The following is a 19,372-nucleotide window of genomic DNA, read 5'->3' as shown; positions in this document are numbered from 1 at the left end:
TTTCCTGTTCTCAGGGGAAAATAGCCTTCTGTTCTCTGTCTATTTGAGCTACTTGGAGAAAAAAAGTTTAGGTATCTATCCTCTGTATCGCTATTTATCCTCATACCAGAAGAAGCCTTATTGCCCAGTATGTTACTAGGATATGCCATTGATTCGGCGTCTAGCACAGGGTCAGGCCCATTAATTGAGTTAGAGGCATGGGTTGAAGTCCCGATTTTACCACTTAACTATCCATGACTTCAAATTCAATCATTTACTTTCCTGAACCTCCGTCTCTTCATCTTTAAACTGGAGACTGTCCTTTGACTCTCCATGGTCATATCACAAGATAAAAGGAAATAATGAAAGCTCATTGAAAGTTAAGGTGGACTCTGCACATTTATGTGGCCTCATTCCCCACCACCACCACTCTGCCCCCAGCAGCATCCTTTTAGGAAAGATGGATAAACAGGTAAACTAGAAATATGTTTCCGAACCCTCTGCGTACAGGTGAAGCATGGTGGGGCTGGGGCTACCTTCAAGTTGGTTGCAAGATCCCAAAGGCTACCATTTGGTTTGGTTATATTTCCTTTTTTCTTTTGTCTTTCTCTTTTTCTTTTTTTTTTTTTTTTTGAGACAGAGTCTCACTCTGTCATCCAGCAGTGGCATGATCTTGGCTAACTGGAACCTCTGCCTCCCAGGCTCAAGCAATCTTCCCACCTCAGCCTCCCAAGTAGCTGGGACCATAGGCGCACACCACCATGCCTGGCTAGTTTTTGTTTTTTGTTTTTTGTTTTTTTTTTTGAGACAGAGTCTCACTCTGCCACCCAGGCTGGAGTGCAGTGGCACAGTCTCGACTCACTGCAACCTCCGCCTCCTGGGTTCATGGCATTCTCCTGCCTCAGCCTCCCGAGTGGCTGGGACTACAGGCACCCGCCACCATGCCCGGCTAATTTTTTTTTTTTGTATTTTTAGTGGAGATGGGGTTTCACCGTGTTAGCCAGGCTGGTCTCGATCTGCTGACCTTGTGATCCGCCCGCCTTGGCCTCCCAAAGTGCTGGGATTACAGGCGTGAGCCACCGCGCCCAGCCTAGTTTTTCTGTTTTTGGTAGAGACAGGGTTTTTGCCATGTTGGCCAGGCTGGTCTCAAACTCCTGGATTCAAGTAATCCACCTGCCTGGGCCCCCCAAAATTCTGGGATTACAGGCATGAGCCATTGCGCCCCACCATTTTTTCTTTTAAATGTTGAGTTATTCTAAGTTTAAAGTGGCTAATAGGAAAAACAATAATTTGTAACAGTAGCAGTTACAGTATTTCTCTAGTTTCAAAAAGAGCGTTCTCACTAGAGGTATCCACAGAAATGCACTTAAATGCCACATCCTTCCCTCTCCCCTTTATTCCAGCCACCATGTCATTACCTCCCTCTGCAGAGCAGAGAAGTAAGCTCTAAAGACTAGACATTTGTTGTGGCAAACAGTGCTGAATTTCTGCCTTTATTTTAGCACAACTGTCTGCTACATGTAGAAATATTAGCGTATTTGCAGAGATATTTTTATTAGGTATTTGTTTTGCTTTAAAAAACAACCCAGAAAGGTGAATTTCAAATGTGCACAGTAGGTTTCTGCCATCCTAAAGGCAAACTTCAAAATTTTTTAACAGCTAAGCAAACCATGCCAGTGGGTTAAGATGTAGGATTGGAAGTCTCTGATGCTGTCCTGGGGCGTGGGGGTTGGAGGGATGCATCAATGAGTACTATTTTGGTCATTATTCTTCAGGTTGAGTTCTGGGAGGCATTGCTTAGGACACATTTAACGCCACAAGGGAAAGTGCATTAGTGTTGCCTTCTACTGTTTAAAGAAAAGGAGGGAGAGAGGGAGGAAGGAATTACATGCATGTGATACTTTTGCATGCTCTGTGACCACCAGCACACAAACAAATGCAGAGATGCTGAGAAGTGCAAAGTGAGATGTGGAAGGGCAGGTGCTAACAGACAATGCAGCTATACTTGTGATGGTGCTTTTCACGAGTGAAGGCCAAGGTGTAAGTGTCTTTTACCCAGTCACAGCTATAAAACCGAATCCGGTGGATCAACGTAAAACTAAGTGCCAAAGAGGCCAATAGCAGTCTAGAACTATGTGTGAGTGTGTGTGAGTGTTTCTTCTGGCAGGTTCTCCTATTTTACGGCTTCCTACCAGCCATCCTTAACTAACGCATGGTTGGAAATTCAGTATCCCCCCCAAAAAATTGAACCTTCATAGTTTCTCAATTCCTGGTTTTAGAAAAGGAATGAAGGGGTATCAATTAAAGATCAAGTGCATCTTTGAGGAGAGAATGGCTTGCTACAATCGAAGAGAAGAAAACCTTAACCATCAATTTGTGGAGGCTTTGAGCAGTCACTGAGCAGATGGGGTTGGTGGGGGTACCTAACTCATGCACGGCCAAATGCCCAAGCCTAACAAAAACGGAGAAAAACCAAGGATTAACATATCATTTTTTAGCTAAGATGTAAAACTGGTTACTGGCAAGCTTATTCCAGCAGGCTCAGCAAGCGTCCAGCACAACCACAAGCAGCTTGATCAAAAACAGACCTCTGCCTCTCGGTGGATAGCTTTTGCTTTTAATATTTTATGTTCACCTCTTTGGTTCAAGATTTCCACTTCTGGCTTTTATCCTTGGAAACTGATAAGACACTTGCACAGTGTGTGCTTATAGATGCTCATGGTAGTGTTATTCATAACAGTGAAAAACAAAATCACCTGAATGTTTAGGAATTGGGGGTTGATTAAATCCATCATAGTGTGAATGTATGATGAAATATCATACAGTAAGATGTGACACTGATTTATATTTAATGACATGGAAAAATGTTTAACATAAACTGTTAGATTTTTTAAAAAGCTACCTACCAGCCTCTCTATCTCTCTTTTTCTCTCTCTCATCTTTCTTGAATGAAATCTACCAAAATGTTAATGTGTATATACTTCTTTCTACTTAACTACCTTTTCTAATTTTTTACAGCAAGTATGGTTTTACCTACTTAAAAGAACACATGACCTAAACAATAGAAAATTAGTAACAAATTACTAGAATACTGTTTTACCATAAACTGCACATTTCGTTTTTTAAAGTGAGGTTATAACCAAAAAGATCACTGAACATCAATAAATAAAATTGGCTGGGCGCTGTGGCTCACACCTGTAATCCCAGCACTTTGGGAGGCCGACGTGGGCGGATCACCTGAGGTCAGGAGTTTGAGACCAGCCTGACCACATGGAGAAACCCCGTCTCTACTAAAAATACAAAAAAATTAGCCAGGCATGTTGGCGCATGCCTGTAATCCCAGCTACTCGGGAGGCTGAGGCAGGAGAATCACTTAAACCTGGGAGGCAGAGGTTGCAGTGAGCCAAGATTGCGCCATTGCACTCCAGCCTGGGCAGCAAGAGTGAAACTCCGTCTCAAAAACAAAAAAAGAAAATAAAATTTCTCTTAACATGGGTAAGAGGGGTTGCTGCTTGGGAAATATCTACTGGAAGTAATGAGGAGTCAGGGTGAAGGTCGGAGGTACCTAAAGAGACAGTCCTGCCCATTTGGACTTGGCAGTCGAGAAAAAGACATGGTTACACCTTCTCCCTCCTCTGTGTGTTTAATAGATGAACAAATACCAGCTGCTGGGGAATCTTATGACATTATAGTGAGGCATAAAAATCAGCCCTCTTGCAAATAATGTTATACTATTCGAAGTTCATGACAAAAATGAGTGCAGAATCCCAGTCATATTAGCTCCCTACTACCAAAGCGTAGACTTCAAAATTTGACCCACATCATCACAGAATAGCAGACAGGGTACCTCACACAATGACCTGATCCTGTTTTTACTAAATTAAAATGATGGGATCTTGCAGACTCTGAGTAAATGTGTTTTTGTTTATCTCTGATTTGTTCTCAGTCGTACAGACTTGGCCATGAATTCTTATGGGAGACTTATCACTTTGTACAGGGCTGGCAGAGGTTTGCATAATTTAGATGCTTCTTGTATTCCTATTTTATGTTCCTTTCCAACTATGGTATTGGAAATAACCAAGTCTGTAATTAGCATAAACATTATTTGGTGCTAAAAAAATGGTATCACATCTTAATAGAGGATAGATCAGTGGTTGTCAGGAGTTAGGGGAGGGGAGGGCATGACTATAAAGGGGGTGGCATGGGGGAGCTTCTTTGTGGAGATGGGGAAGTTCCATATCATGAATATGAATGTGATAAAATTTCACGGAACTACACACACATACCCTCCTATACAATGAGCACATGTGAAATCCTTATACAGTCTGTTCATAGCATTGGGCCAGTGTCCATTTCTGGGTTTTGATCATGTGTTATGGTTATGTATAATGCTGTTATTTGACTAAGCTGGTGAAAGGTCCATGGGAACTCTCTGTGCTATTTTTACAGCTTGTGAGTCTAAAATTATTTCAAAATAAATGTTTTAAATAACATTTTTTTAAAACGTGAGCTATTCCTCAAAAGATTACTATTCTCAGAGTTACCATAAAGCTAGTTAAAGTAGTCAGTACCCCCAATTGAATGGGCAAAGAAATACAATATTTGAATGACTTTTTCCTTAGAGGAATCAGTATGACAATAGGAAAAAGAAAAATAATTATTTATCCTTGAAACAAAAACTGGAACAAAAACATGATTTAAGTATATGTGTAAGTATGTACTTAAATACTAAGTAGATAGGGTAGAGAAAGACATACAGGAATATCTGTGGAATATTGTATTATTGCCCCCCACTAATTGTTCCCTTACCTCTCTGATGATCATAGGTCCTACCCATTGCTACGTGACTTGTAGCCCCTCCTTGGATGCAGAGCATCCCCAACCTAGGGTCAGTCTTGGCCAAAGGGAGTGAAGTTTAGCTGCTTCAAGAAGCATTGACAGACTGTCGTTCAGTTTCACCTCTTGCTTTTCCTTTCCTCTGCCATGAGAATGGCGTGTCCAAAATAGCAGTTGTTCCTTCATCTCTAGGTCCTGGAATAAGTAGACAGGTGCTCCTTCTCTGAAGCTCCTGATATATAACATGAGTGAGAAATAAACCTAGGCCAATGAGATTTTGAGGTTGTTTGGTACTGCTTTGTTGCTGAGCTAAAATTACATCTACAAGGTGGACGGTTTCATTGGGCATCACCAACTTGAAACTACTTTCAGTTGAACTCAAACCTACAAGCTTTCAAAGTTTGAAGTCCTAACCCATCCTGTGGTTCTTTACCGAATCATATAAAATGGCAGTAGATACTAAGCTTTCTGAGGGCCATTGTAGATTGTGTTATTGTTTAAAATATTTGCTGTCCCCTTCTGGGGAGGATATTACACCCTGCCCTGTTGACTTCCAGATTGGCCATGTGCCTTGCTTTGGCCAGTGACATGCAAACAGAAATGATGACACCATTTCCAAGCAGGAGATATATAAGCCGTTGAGTACTCTGCCATTTCTTTTTTTCCTCTGCTGTGAGATTGCATATGTCCTAGATAGTGACTGCTAAAGTCCCTAAGTGAAAAGTGAGATAAATTTTTGTTGTGGGAAGCCACTGAAAGTTAGAAGTGATTTGTTAACAGTATAACCTAGTCTCTTCATTCCAAGTTAGATCGGACCTGAGCCACACCTGGAGTCTTCACATGGTGGGCACACCACCTGGCACATAGTAGGTGTACAGTAAATAATTTTTTTAGGCAAAATGAAGAAATTGATAGGTACCTAGGAAATAACCTTATTTTTAAATGAGTTATGTTTAGGGTTTGTGATTTGAATACTTACACATTTTAAACATCTTATTTTTATTACTATTACTTTAGAGACAGGGTCTCACTATGTTGCCCAGGCTGAAGTGCAGTGGCTATTCACAGGCATGATCATGGCACATTACAGCCTCGAACACCTGGGCTTAAGCAATCCTCCTGCCTCAGCCTCCCAAATAGCTGGGACCACAAGCATGCGCCACTGCACCTAGCTTATCTTTTTTTAATATCAGAATTCCATATTAAACCATCAGAGGTTTTTGAAATTTAAAAGTTGTGCAGGGTGACTATAATCAATAATAACTATACATTTTAAAATAACTTAAGGAGCATAATTGGATTGTAACTCAATGGATAAATGTCTGAGGGGATGGATACTCCATTCTCCATGATGTGCTTATTTCACATTGCATGCCTGTATCAAAACATGACATGTACCCCGTAAATATATACACCTATGTACTCACAAAAGTTAAAAATAAATTTGTTTAAAGTTGATTGATGATGGAGCAAAAACTGGACATAAAACAATGTCTTGAGATGTTAATGAATATGATATGTTATGAAATAGGAAGATGGTCTTAATAATAGCTTTTCATTAAGAGTTGTATTGGTGGCTTGTGGTATTAAATATCTTAATAGTGCCTTCACATAGATACCTTCCTCTGCAGATTGGTAGAGAAACTGCCAACAAAGCCCCTGTGTAGTGAGATGAGGTGGTTGCGCCCCAGTTCCTCCAGCATGCTAGGCTTTTCCCCCAGTGGTGTCTCATGAAGCAGCCGGAATATAGCCAGTGTATTCAGCTGGACTTCATGGTAATTTGGGTTACATAGATAATGTATGGATTTGTTTTTCAACTTAAATCTTTTCAGATAATGTTAAAAGTCTCATTTTACTTTCATGTCTGAACCTAATCTGTCCCCACACTTTCCCAGTCATTTACTTATTTATCAATCTAGAAAAAAACTGTCTTACTGTTCAGAGGAGGGGGCTTTTTGTTTTTTGTTTGTTTGTTTGTTTTTTGTTTTTTGAGACAGGGTCTTGCTCTGTTACCCAGGCTGGAGTGCAGTGGCATGATCAGGGCTTACTGCAACCTTGACCTCCTGGGCTCAAGCAGTCCTCCCACCTCAGCCTCCTGAGTAGCTGGGACTAAAGGCATAGGCCACCACCCCCAGCTAATTTTTTTTTTTTAAGTAGAGATGAGGTCTCGTTATGTTGCCCCAGCTAGTCTTGAACTCCGGAGCTCAAACGATCCTCCCAAAGTGCTTGTTTCTGTTTTTTACATAAAAGTCATTATATTTTATGTCTTGTGTTGTGGCTTGCTGTTTTCATTAGACAATATATCTTAGAGATCTGTCCATGATTTTACAGAAAGATCTAGCTCATTTGATTTAACTGCCATGGAGTATTCCATAGTATAAATATATTACAGTTTATTTAGCCATTGCCTTGCTGATACAGATCTATCTAGAATTTTTAAAATAATTTATTGCTTCCCATTGAATGATTACAGCATCTTGCATAGCTGGGCAAAGGACTCATAAGAAACCTACTAGCAAAACCTGGTTTGACAGGTTCATCCAACTGTATAGATGAGTGTTATTCACCAGAATAAACTGAAGTGTTACATTGCAGATCAAAAATTAATGAGCATCACCAAAAACGGAATTTCTTTCGTTCTTTCTTAGAAAAGGAAACATCCAACAAGACCAGTATGGTCAGAGGCCAAGTGCGATCCTAAGCCCAAATGGAGAGTGGGCCAGGCAGACCCAGCCGCCTGAGAAGGGGCATGGCAGCCTTGCTGAGTACATGATGCACAATGGAATAATTACAGTGGTCCCCAAGTTACATGCAACCACCCTGATCATATGACCTGGTTTTGGTAATCCTCTCATGTTAACCAAAAAAATTTTAAATAGGTCTTTTTTTATATCATAGAGTTAAAAAAAAAAAAAACTGCTTCCTACTTCCCTAAATTTCTTAAGAAATTTAAGATCGCAGTAATGTTGCTAGATTTGCCCTTGAAGCAGTGTTTTGGGTGTTTCTCATATAGTCAGCATGTGGGTGACATTTAGACCCAAGCTGGCTTACAAGCATGATTCATGAGAACACATCAGATGGTGACAGCAGAGAATTTCCCTTGGTACTTAGAGGGGAGCAGCTTCAAGGAGCCATACTGCTCTGACTGCTGGAGGAAGTTGCACCGCAGGGCTTCTGTTGGTTAAAAACAGTCTTTTCCAGAAACCCTTAAAGCCTGAACCCCCAGCCCTCAATGACAGACAGTTTGGTCCTTCAAGAGAAACCTATGGGGCATTTTGGAGGCATTCAAATATGGGTGGAAAATTCAAGCCAGGATGACCTCTAACCAAAACCCTGCCATTATTTTACTCATTGCATTAAAAGCACATGTGCAGTGATGTCAGTTCAAATATGAACATCCTCATCAAAAAACATCATTGGTTGCCTGCCTCCTGGTGTGAAGGGAGCATTAACTCCTCTAGAGATTTCACACTGCACATAGCTAGATTAGTCTCCAGCCTCGACTACTGCGTTTGCAGACTTACCTAGAATATGACTTCCAGGTGGCTATAGACACAACAAGAATGCATCTAGGAAATGTGATGCCCGGTCAGCATCCGAATTCTGCACAGTGTAGATCCATGTGTTTATTTTAACAAATTGCAAATGATAGCGGTAATGATGATGATGATAAAGAGAAACTTTGGAAAATCTTGGTAGAAATGTTGAGAAATGTTTCCAAGGAAGGCTAATTAAGTTGCTATATTATAAAACTAAGAAATGAGACACAGGCCAGCAGATGCTTTCAATAGAATTTGAATTTTTCACTTGCCATTTTTTTCCTAAGAGGTTTAGATTTAGATTGGTAGGTTAGACTTTATTCGTGCCTATGAAAAGTGATTAGCTCAAAGCCTGCATTTTTTTCTCCCAACCACATATATGACAGAAGTGTCTGAGCTGTATTTTTCCCTCTTTCGTTATAATATAATGTCAGGCTTGTGACATATGACAGCAGGTTTCACACTCCACTTAATGACAGGCTGCCAGTTCCTGGAGAACTGAAAAGGAAGATTAACATGTATTTGACTAAAAAGGAAAATGTTATTAACTTGGTAATAGTGAAGACTTGGTGTGCACCAGATATTTCTTTGTGGCCCTAAGTCTAGCCAGACTTGCTGTAACTTATCTGTGGGATGACTTTATCTACAGCCCTTTGGTGCACAGTGATAAAAGTGTGCTTTGTTAAGGATTTAGTAGTTGCTTTCATACACATTTAATGAAGGTCTACCATGTAGGAGATAAAATGATTTCAGAGGATACAAAGACAGACTTCTGCATTCAGGTAGTTTTGCAGTTCAAGAGGAACCTATTAATGTCACTTTCCTCTTTTTACCTTGGTTTCCAGGAAGCTCAGAGATAAAGTTAATACTTAATCCTCAGTTCGGCAGCATCCTTTAGGACCTCTCTTTCCTCCCTGTTAGACTGTCATGTCAGTCCTCTGTGTGTGGGAGGTGAGAGATAAATGATGAAAAATTAAAGGGGAGGTAGACAGAATCATAATTATCATAAGTGTCAGAATATGTTAAGTGGCATGCAAAAGACAGAAATAAAATGCTCTGGAAGGTCAGATGAAGGAGAGAAATTGTAACTGGTATTGACATCTCGAGAGACTTCCTGGAGGAGGAAGGAGACTTTGATAATGACTTTTCAGGTGTTTCAGCAGGTGGAGTCCTGGCAGGTGGAGGCAGCAGCCGAAATGAAGACACAGATGAGAGACGCCAAGGTGCCTGCCATCTGGGACTCACCGAATAGAAAGATGAGATGTCCAGGTTTATAGATGTAGGAAAGGATCCTGAGGCTGCACTGATCATTTCCATGATGAATTTGATGAATTTGATGAATTTGGTAGCTATCAGGAGACCTACTCTTGGGCCAGTGGGGGCAGCTTGTGCCCTGGTATTGTGGTGTTCACCTTATCTGTCCATCCAGGTCACAGGCATCACCTGGAAGCTGCAAGCCTTACCCACCTTTCAATCCCTCATGGCGCAGGCCGGCGCCACATTTTGCCTGAGCTCTCATTCAGCCTGTTCCTTGAAATGATTTTGTTTTGAAAAACGGGTCAGAAAGGTTTGGAAACAGCAGTGTGTTTCCTTTACTTAGAGAAAAGCATCCTAATTCTGCTTTTCAGATAAATCTTTAGACTCATCCTCCCACAACTCCTTAACATGAGATCAGCGGGTTATATATTTAATGAAGAAGTAACAGATGTTCCTTTGGTGCTGTTCTACTTGAGTTAATGTATTTCACCAGCCAATACTACTGTATTCCCTATTCAGTAAACAGTATATTTAATGCATATGTAGTACAGTAAATGCTCTTGCATTGGAATTATGCATGTAAAATCTGATGAAACCCTAAACTCTGTAGTTTAGTTAATGGTATTGTAGCATTGTCCTGGGTCTGCAAATGTGCCGTGGTTATGTAAGATGTTATCACTGGGGAAGCTGGATGAAGGGTATGAAGGAACAGTTTGTACTATTTTTGCAAATTCTTGTGAGTCTTAAATTATTTCAAATTAAATAGCTTTAAAAAAAAGAATTAAAGAGATGATCTAGTCCAGTTGTTTTCAACTTTAATTTTAGCAGTGGTCTCCCTCTTCTGCCTTCTCCTGCCTCCATCCTCAGCGTCCTTAGGCACCACCTGACGTTTTAAAAATGCTGATCCCACCCAATACATTTAGGCTCCAGATGAGGAAATCAGGGCCCACAGAAGTAAAATGCATCACTATTTAGAGGCTATTGATAGAAACACAGTGAGCCTGGGGAGTTTTTAGGACGAGTTGCTCTCTGCAGATCTTCATGACTCACAGCTCTGTCGCTAACACTGTGGTTTCTTTTGTCAGACTAGGTGAGATTAATTAGACTGGAAAAGAGTTTCCATGCTCCTGCATCCCATTGCTGCAGTGCAAGAAATGGCATCATCCATATAATTGAGACAGTGCAAGAGGTGGTTTGGGTTAGCAGACAGTTTCACAAAACACCACTCAGGGCATTTGCCAAGAGGACTGGCTTGAAAGTCCAGGCATGGGGTGCAGAAGTCAGGAATGCGGGACCTAGGAGGAAGTCCCTTGACTTCTGCCAGCTTGGCCTTCACTCTGACCACCTATGAAGCCTGACGGTGATTAGCCCAGAGGATAGGGAGTCCTGTTTCCTCCCCATCCAGGCCCAAGTCACTAAAGTATTTTGGGGAAACCCTGGGCACCTTGAAGTTTGCTCCTAAGGATAATGTAATAATAATTGCTTATATTTGTCTAAGGATTTTCAGGTTGCAAAGTCTTTCTCTTATATTCCCTAAGTTGAGTGTCACTCCTTGCCCATGACATGGGCAGATTGGTTTTATTTGTGCTTTATAAATAAATGATGTGACTTTTCCAAGGTAAGAGTTTGTGCCGGGACTGGGGTCAGAACACAGGTCTCCACAGTCCTGCTAAGTGCTCTTCTCATAGGAGACTCTCTTGTTCTAAACAAAGATCTTGGTTATTGTAAAGTACCTGTGCACACTTGCTGATCAACAAACAGCTGGTGCTATTATTATTACTGTCGTTGTTGTAATTCATAGGCAGGATCTTTGGCCACATGTAATTTTGGGGTGTGACAACTCCAAGACTTGCTGGTTCTCCAGACTTAGGCAGGAGGTGGAAGCGATGGTTTCCTCTCTTCCTACACCTCCAAACGGTGAGAACCTGAAGGCGCCATATGGCTGTTGCATGAGTAAGCCTTAGGTTTTCCTGAAAAGTGAGTTGCCTGTGTGCCACATTAATGGAGATCTATGTGACAACCAGCTGGTATGACAACCACCCTGGGGCTGCCTGGCATGCACATACTCCTGAGGGCTCCGTGCGAGCTGCCATTCTTTATTAATTTAGTGCCATTTGTTGATGCCTCATTTCTGCAGAGAAAACTGGTTCCTTCATTTCCCCTGGCATATTCTGTGCCCTCCGCACTGTAGGACGCAACCTTTCCTGTCAACACAGGTATTTTTAATTGGTACTGGCACTAACCTACTCCCTGAACATTCTTCCTGATGTCCTGGGATCGTGGGAAAAGTGGTGGGCTTCCCTAATGGTGGAAGTCTAAGGCCATACTTCAGACCGTGGACCCAACTACTGCTTTCTAGAAGAAATAACCTGTCAAGGAAGATGTTGATGTTTCACACCCTGAGAGAAACATTTAGGAGATAAACCACTGACCTGCCTCAAGGATATCATTAATCATCTACACATAGAGGTGCTAGGTACTTACCTCGCACCAGTGACACACTTACTAAATATTTGTTGAATGACCTCCTAGAGCAGTGGTTTTCCAGTCTTTAGCGTGCCCGCTGACACAAGGATCACTGGCAGGATCTGCTCAAACACAGACTGTGAGGCCCCACCCCCGGAGTTTCTGACTCGGTTGGTCTGGAAAAGGACTAAGTACTATGCCTTTCTAACAAGTTCCAGGCGATGTGATGCTGTGTGGGAACCATGCTCTGAAAACCCTTGTCCTAAAGCAGGGCTTGGCAAACTTTTCCTAAAAGGACCCAAATAGTAAATATTTTAGATTTTGTGGCCCACACAGTCTCTGTCATAATTACTCAACTCTGCCATTGTAGCCAAAGAAAATATGTAAATAAATAAATAAATATATATATATATATATGTTGCAAATATAAAAATGCGTTGTAAATATATTGAGAGCCAGATCCTCATTCTGGGTAGATCTCCAAAAGCTCTTGTGATGGGAATCCAATGTTGGTCACATCATAGGTCTGTGCTCTCTGAAGCAGCACAAATACAAAACTTGGAGTGAAACGGAGATGAGCGTTGTTCCTGTGCAAGGATGACGTGCAAATGTGTGAACTGTTTCATATAAAAAAAAATGAGGTCTGATGTTCATCAACCATGTGATTTGGGGAAGGTCATTAACATCTCTGTAAAACGAGGATAATTACGCAGTAAAAACTAGGGGAAAATGCTCACTTTTATAAGTTCTGGGTGGTGCAGACACGAGGGGTTTACTATTCTTTATACTTCTCTGTGTGATTGAACTATTTCAGAATTCTCAAATCTGTGTCTTAAAAAAGTAGTCATAGGCCGGATGCGGTGGCTCACGCCTGTAATCCCAGCGCTTTGGGAGGCCAAGGCAGGTGGATCACGAGGTCAGGAGATCAAGACCATCCTGGCTAACAAGGTGAAACCCCGTCTCCACTAAAAATACAAAAAATTAGCCAGGCGTGGTAGTGGGTGCCTGTAGTCCCAGCTACTCGGGAGGCTGAGGCAGGAGAATGGCGTGAACCTGGGAGGCAGAGCTTGCAGTGAGCAGAGATCGTGCCACTGCACTCTAGCCTGGGCAACAGAGCAAGACTGTCTCAAAAAAAAAAAAAAAAGTAGTCATAACAAGCCTTTGGCATATATGTGGCTTAGGGTTTAGGTTCCATAGTCAACCAAAAGATGAATTATCTTACAGTCAGAATCACCTTTGGAATTCCCCGAAATCACCAGCACCAAGGCCCTCAGAAAGTCAGCAGCCAAGAATATTCTACTCTATGTCACTTTGCATTGGAGAAACCCTGAGAGAAAGGTTAATTCAAGCTTATTATGTCTACAGTAGATCTCTGGATCTCCTGCCCTTCCCCAAACCCTGATCTTCTAAAGTCTTGCTTAATTCAGTGGATGGCCACTCTGCCTTTGCAGCTGCTCAGGCCACAAAGAGTGATTCAAGAGGAAGAACTTAATAGGAATGAGTCCTGATAGGGACATGTTGAATATGAAATTGTTTTATAGTTCCAATAGAACAGTAGAGTCTATGGCCATACCACCCTGAACATGCCTGATGGAAAGCTAAGCAGGGTCGGGTCTGGTTAGTACTTGGATGGGAGACAAATAGGTCATCTAAGTAGAAGCTCAGAGCTCTACTATTATTTATTTATTTATTTTTTGAGATGGAGGCTCGCTCTGTCGCCCAGGCTGGCGTGCAGTGGCATAATCTCAGCTCACTGCAACCTCCGCCTCCTGGACTCAAGCGATTCTCCTGCCTCAGCCTCTCAAGTAGCTGGGATTACAGGCACACGCCACCATGCCTGGGTAATTTTTGTATTTTTAATAGAGACAGGGTATCACCATGTTGGCCAGGCTGGTCTCAAACTCCTGATCTCAGGTGATCTGCCTGCCTCAGACTCCCAAAGTGCTGAGATTACAGGTGTGTGCCACCGTGCCTGGCCTACTTTTATATATTAATAAACAGAGGAGGCCGGGCGCGGTGGCACATGCCTGTAATCCCAGCACTTTGGGAGGCCGAAGCAAGTAGATCACCTGATGTCAGGAGTTTGAGACCAGCCTGAATAACATGGTGAAACCCCATCTCTACTAAAAATTAAAAAAAAATTAGGTGTGGTGGCAGGCACTTGTAATCCCAGCTACTTGGGAGGCTGAGACAGGAGAATCGCTTGAACCTGGGAGGCAGAGGTTGCAGTGAGCCAAGATCGTGCCACTGCACTCCAGCTTGGGTGACAGAGTGAGACTCTGTCTCAAAAAATAATAATAATAAAATTGAATAAATAAATAAGCAGAGGCCCCAGAAGCAGAGGCGCTTGTCTGCACTACCTGCGTGGTACCTACCTACCCTGTGATACGGCACTCTTCTAAGCATTTTACAAAGACTGACTCGTTTTGTCCTTATTTATAGTAACCACAGAAGACAGATGCTGTTAATTTCCCAGCTTATAGATGAGGCAGAAAGGTTAAGTAATTCGTCCAAGGCCATGCCTCTGGGTAGTAGCAGAGCTGGAACCTGAACCCAGGCAGTGACTCCAGAATCTACGCTCTTTAACCACGATGGTCTTCTGTATATCATTTTTCTTCCCTATCCATAATCTGTGAGTTGAGGAACAAAGCTTAAAAATCTAAAGAAAAAAGATATCTGGTTGCACCTTTGGTGCTCTATGTGGTATGCTAGAGAAGGTAATGAAATTGCAGTGGGCTATGGGGAGGCGTAATTTCAGTGCCTTTACGATTTTCATCTGACCATGCTGAGTTTCCCTATAAAAAGCATAAAATACTTTGGAGATGGTGCAGAAGCAGGAAAATGTACCTGTCAGTTTGGATGTAGATCTGGTTTCACAGTGTATTGTATTTCTGGATACTCTGTCCAAGAGGAGATCTCCTGAATGATCCATTTAGGGTTGTTCCGTTCACTTCACAAACACACCGATTTTGTGTCTACTCGTGCCCCAGCCTGCGCTAGGCACTGGGGAGACAGAGAAGCCAAGTTGTTTAAAACACTGTGCTTGTCCCCAAGGGCTTTGGTGACCATAGCTCCAGAAGTAATAGCTTTGGTGGAAACCGTGGTATGTGCAAATTTCACCCCATAAAGAGAGGAAACATAGGTATTCATTATATTAAAACATGATGCAGGCCAGGTGTGGTGGTTCATGCCTGTAATCCCAGCACTTTGGGAGGCCAAGGCTGGTGCATCATCTGAGGTCAGGAGTTCGAGACCAGCCTGGCCAACATGGTGAAACCCTGTCTCTACTAAAAATACAAAAATACCCACGTCGTGGTGGATGCCTGTAATCCCAGTTACTCAGGAGGCTGAGGCAGGACAATCGTTTGAACTCAGGAGGCGGAGGTTGCAGTGAGCTGAGATCGCGCCACTGCACTCCAGCCTGGGCGACGAGCAAGACTCTGTCTCAAAAAACAACAGTAAATATTTTAGATATTTAATAAATATTTAGTGGCAAAGTCACCACCACCCATTGTGTGACTCCAGAGAATGATGCACAGTCTGGTGTTATCGAACCTTGACTTGGGGCTGGGGAGTGGTGGGGCCTGAGCTTGGCTTAATCTAAAAACGTGGTCCTTTCATGACTAAAATGAGCATTGTGCTTCTTCTCCTCCCAGGACCCCAGGAGCAAGCACAAGTTCAAAATCCACACTTACGGAAGCCCCACCTTCTGCGATCACTGTGGGTCACTGCTCTATGGACTTATCCATCAAGGGATGAAATGTGACAGTAAGTAAGTTTTCTTTTCCAGTTCATAGCGAGGCTCTGTAGCTCATGCTTAGGGTTTGCTGAGCAAGGAAGGCTCAGTAACTTTTCAACACCAACTCTTCAGTAGAGGGAATTAGTTCAAATATCTACCAGACTGACAAAGTGTAGATTCTTCCACTGTCAAAGTTCCAGGTTATTAAACTACTTGATTGCCTCATTATGAACCCCCAAAAAGCACTCGATTTATAAATGAGGTTGGTGGGTGCTGTCACTTTTTTTTTTTTAGTGGCAGAAGTCTTCAATCACTGTAAAATATAGCCTAGTCAAACCCCAAAGAAGACTTCCACCGCCAGGTCCACATTTGGTTATAGCTTCAAAATAAGCCAAGAAACCGTACTCATTATCTTCCTGTGTCTCTAATTAGTGGGTGGACTGTGGAAAAATCCAGTAGGCTTTTCTTAAAGCTGAAACCAAAATGAACATAAAAACCAGAATAGCATCTTATTGAAGTTCACTGACCCTGCATGTTTATGGACGGATCAAATGTATATCAGCCTGGCTCAAAACACTGAGGACCACTGAGAAGCAAGACACCAGCCCTTTTCTGTTATTTTTTGTTATGTGTGTATCTCCATCAACTACCAGGAGGAAAGAAAAGCAACTATGAAGACTCTTTGCTTTGATCATTTTTTTTTTTTGGAGACGGAGTCTCACTCTGTCACCCAGGCTAGAGTGCAGTGGCGTGATGTCGGCTCACTGCAAGCTCCACCTCCCGAGTTCACACCATTCTCTTGCCTCAGCCTCCCGAGTAGGTGGGACTACAGGCCCCCACCACCACACCCAGCTAATTTTTTGTATTTTTAGTAGAGATGAGGTTTCACTGTGTTAGCCAGGATAGTCTCGATCTCCTGACCTCGTGATCCGCCCGCCTCGGCCTCCCAAAATGCTGGGATTATAGGGGTGAGCCACCGCGCCCAACCTGCTTTGATCATTCTTAAAGTATGAGATTCCTCAGGCTATGTTTGTTTGAATACAAGCTGATACCTTTAGGACATGAAAAGTTAATTGCCGAGCCTGTTTTTCTAATAGATCAGGAACCACTGTGGAAATATCAGCCTATTGCCATTTGCTAATGACAATTTTCATTTGCTATGATGGCCAGAAGCTGATATTTGTATCTTACATGGAGCAAACTGTAGAAAAAGGAACATAAACGAGCATCATAGAGTAGATAGAGTTTCTCAGGACACAGGGATTCTTCACCTTACAGAGTTGTATGGCGTCACAACCAATCCAATGTTTGTTTGCTTCAAGACACCCTGGGATTTCCACCTGTAATCCCAGCACTTTGGGAGGCCGAGGTGGGAGGATCACCTGAGGTTAGGAGTTCAAGACCAGCCTGACCAACATAGTGAAACCCCGTCTCTACTAAAAATACAAAATTAGTCGGATGGTGGTGGTCTCCTGTAATCCCAGCTACTCAGGAGGCTGAGGCAGGAGAATTGCTTGAACCCGGGAGGCGGCGGTTGCGGTGAGCCAAGATTGTGCCATTGCACTCCAGCCTGGGCAAACAAGAGTGAAACTCGGTCTCAAAAAACTAGAAAAATAAAAAAAAGAAACCCTAGGATTCCAAAGACATGGTTTTCAGGGGTTCTGCAAGGGCTTACAACTCAAGTGCATTTGTAAATATATTTTAACTACTTTAAAACTGGGAACAAAATAAATATTTGAATGTGTTACATACTCAACCTTCACTCCTTGGGCAGAACTTGCAATCAGGTTTCTCCTACAGCATCCTCTTCACTGAAGAGTCAGCTGGGATGGGGCAGCATACCGTTAGACACTGTTCCTGTTTGTACTCAGTTTTCTGTATGAATCAGGATTTTTGGATGCTGTACCACTTTAACAAAATGCAAAAATAAATGAGATGTGGAGGCTGGTCTGAGACATCAACTGGTTTCAAAGTTTTGTTTGTATCAGAGGGCTTTATTGGTGATCCTTGAATGTCTTTATAATAAATAAGTGGTATAAATTTGTGTTTGTTAGCTGAGTTTATGCTAATAAAATAACACTCATATGGTTTACATCATTAGATTCTGCTTTAGACTTTGTTTGCAAAATGGTTTCCTTACTAAAAATTTTTGAAAACCGCTGACCTGGACCAATGCTTTTTTGTTTGGTTTTGTTTTAAACTCTTTTTCTTGGGAATCATAAGGCTTCTGTGGCTGCCACCTGTGCTCCTTTCTGGAGACAGGAGGAGAGCAAGCCGATGAGCACCAGGACTGCAACCCCTACTGACCTTAACTTCTGCAGAGAAGAAGCCTCTTCCTGTGCCCTTCCACCTGGTGCAATTGCAATCCTAGATAGAGTTCCACTTGGGATGGGGCAGGACGTCAGGGGGCAGTTAGCAACAACAACTTGAGTGGGCCAACCTCTCATTTTGTAGAGTTGGAAATGAAATTAGAGCAAATTAGCTTCCCAAGATATACAGCGGAGACTGCAACACGGCCCAGTGCACTTTCACCTCCCGTCCCCTCCCCGTTGCCTCTGTGCTTTCCAGAGGCTCTGGCATTTACTGCCTTCACATTGCAAATTTTGTCTGGACACTTAAAGACATGACGTGGTTAACACAAGCAATATTCATAACACAGCTTTTCAAGAGCCTTTATATTGGCTAAATTCGAGGTGTAGAATTTTGAACAGTTAGCCTTGGAAATAGAAGCCTAATAGCATCCACATTTGTGAATTAGCTAATTGTTCTTTCCTCAGTATGTCCATCATTCTGCTGTCAGTGTTTAATCGGAGCAGTATACATTATTCATGATGCTTTTTCCAATTTACTTTGTCATGTTAAAATTAAACACTCAAAATGAAACGGAGAGGAAGACCCCACCTTGATGATTACAGAATAACCTTATTAGCGTCCTGGCAAGGATTTGCGAGGATTCCAGTGGCCTTCCCTCCTTCTGGAAGCCTAAAGGTACAAGGGTGATCAAGCTGGAACACCCACACACAGTCTTCTGTTTGTTTCCGGCACACAGGATTCTTTTCAGGGTTTCTTCGGTTCATTGCAATAATACTGATCTTTTTTTATCCTCCCCCTGTCTCACCCACATAATGTCAGCTGTAAGGAATGGCTGATCATGCTAGGCGGGTATTTGTTTTACTTGGAATGGTATTTAAATATTTGAAGATAGGTTTAAAATATCAAATACAGGTTCTTTGGGGAGAAAAACACAGGCAGTGTACTTAAACCTTGTTGAAAATACAAGGTTAGCTGAGGAAAGGAAAATTTAATGAATTTTCTATACTCAATCCACAGATTTTCACTCATTCTCAGTGGTAAGCCCAGAATGGCATAAAGAATTCATTAGCAAAAAGTCTTATGTTTAAGCTGCGTGCAGTGGTTCACATCCATAGTCCCAGTACTTTAGGAGGCCTAGGTGGGAGGACCACTTGAGCCCAGGAGTTCAAGGCTGCAGTGAGCTAGGATTATGCCACTGCACTCCAGCCTGAGAGACAAAAGGAGACCCTGTCTGAAGGAAAAA

General features: G+C 42.3%; 1 protein-coding gene across 2 annotated transcripts in view; it reads left to right on the top strand.

The window, feature by feature from the left end:
• The window catches only part of PRKCA (protein kinase C alpha), a 498,125-nt gene that overhangs the window by 315,643 nt on the left and 163,110 nt on the right, over positions 1-19,372 (top strand). For both annotated transcript variants that reach the window (XM_004041114.5, XM_063706165.1), the window contains one exon: positions 15,734-15,845. In XM_004041114.5, the coding sequence (XP_004041162.1) occupies positions 15,734-15,845 (112 nt within the window). The remainder of the gene's footprint in view (positions 1-15,733; positions 15,846-19,372) is intronic.

This window comes from Gorilla gorilla, chromosome 4 (assembly GCF_029281585.2).
Source record: "Gorilla gorilla gorilla isolate KB3781 chromosome 4, NHGRI_mGorGor1-v2.1_pri, whole genome shotgun sequence".
NCBI lineage: Eukaryota > Metazoa > Chordata > Mammalia > Primates > Hominidae > Gorilla > Gorilla gorilla.
Note: the sequence above shows the minus strand (reverse complement) of the source record. Positions and strands in the feature narration are given on the sequence as shown.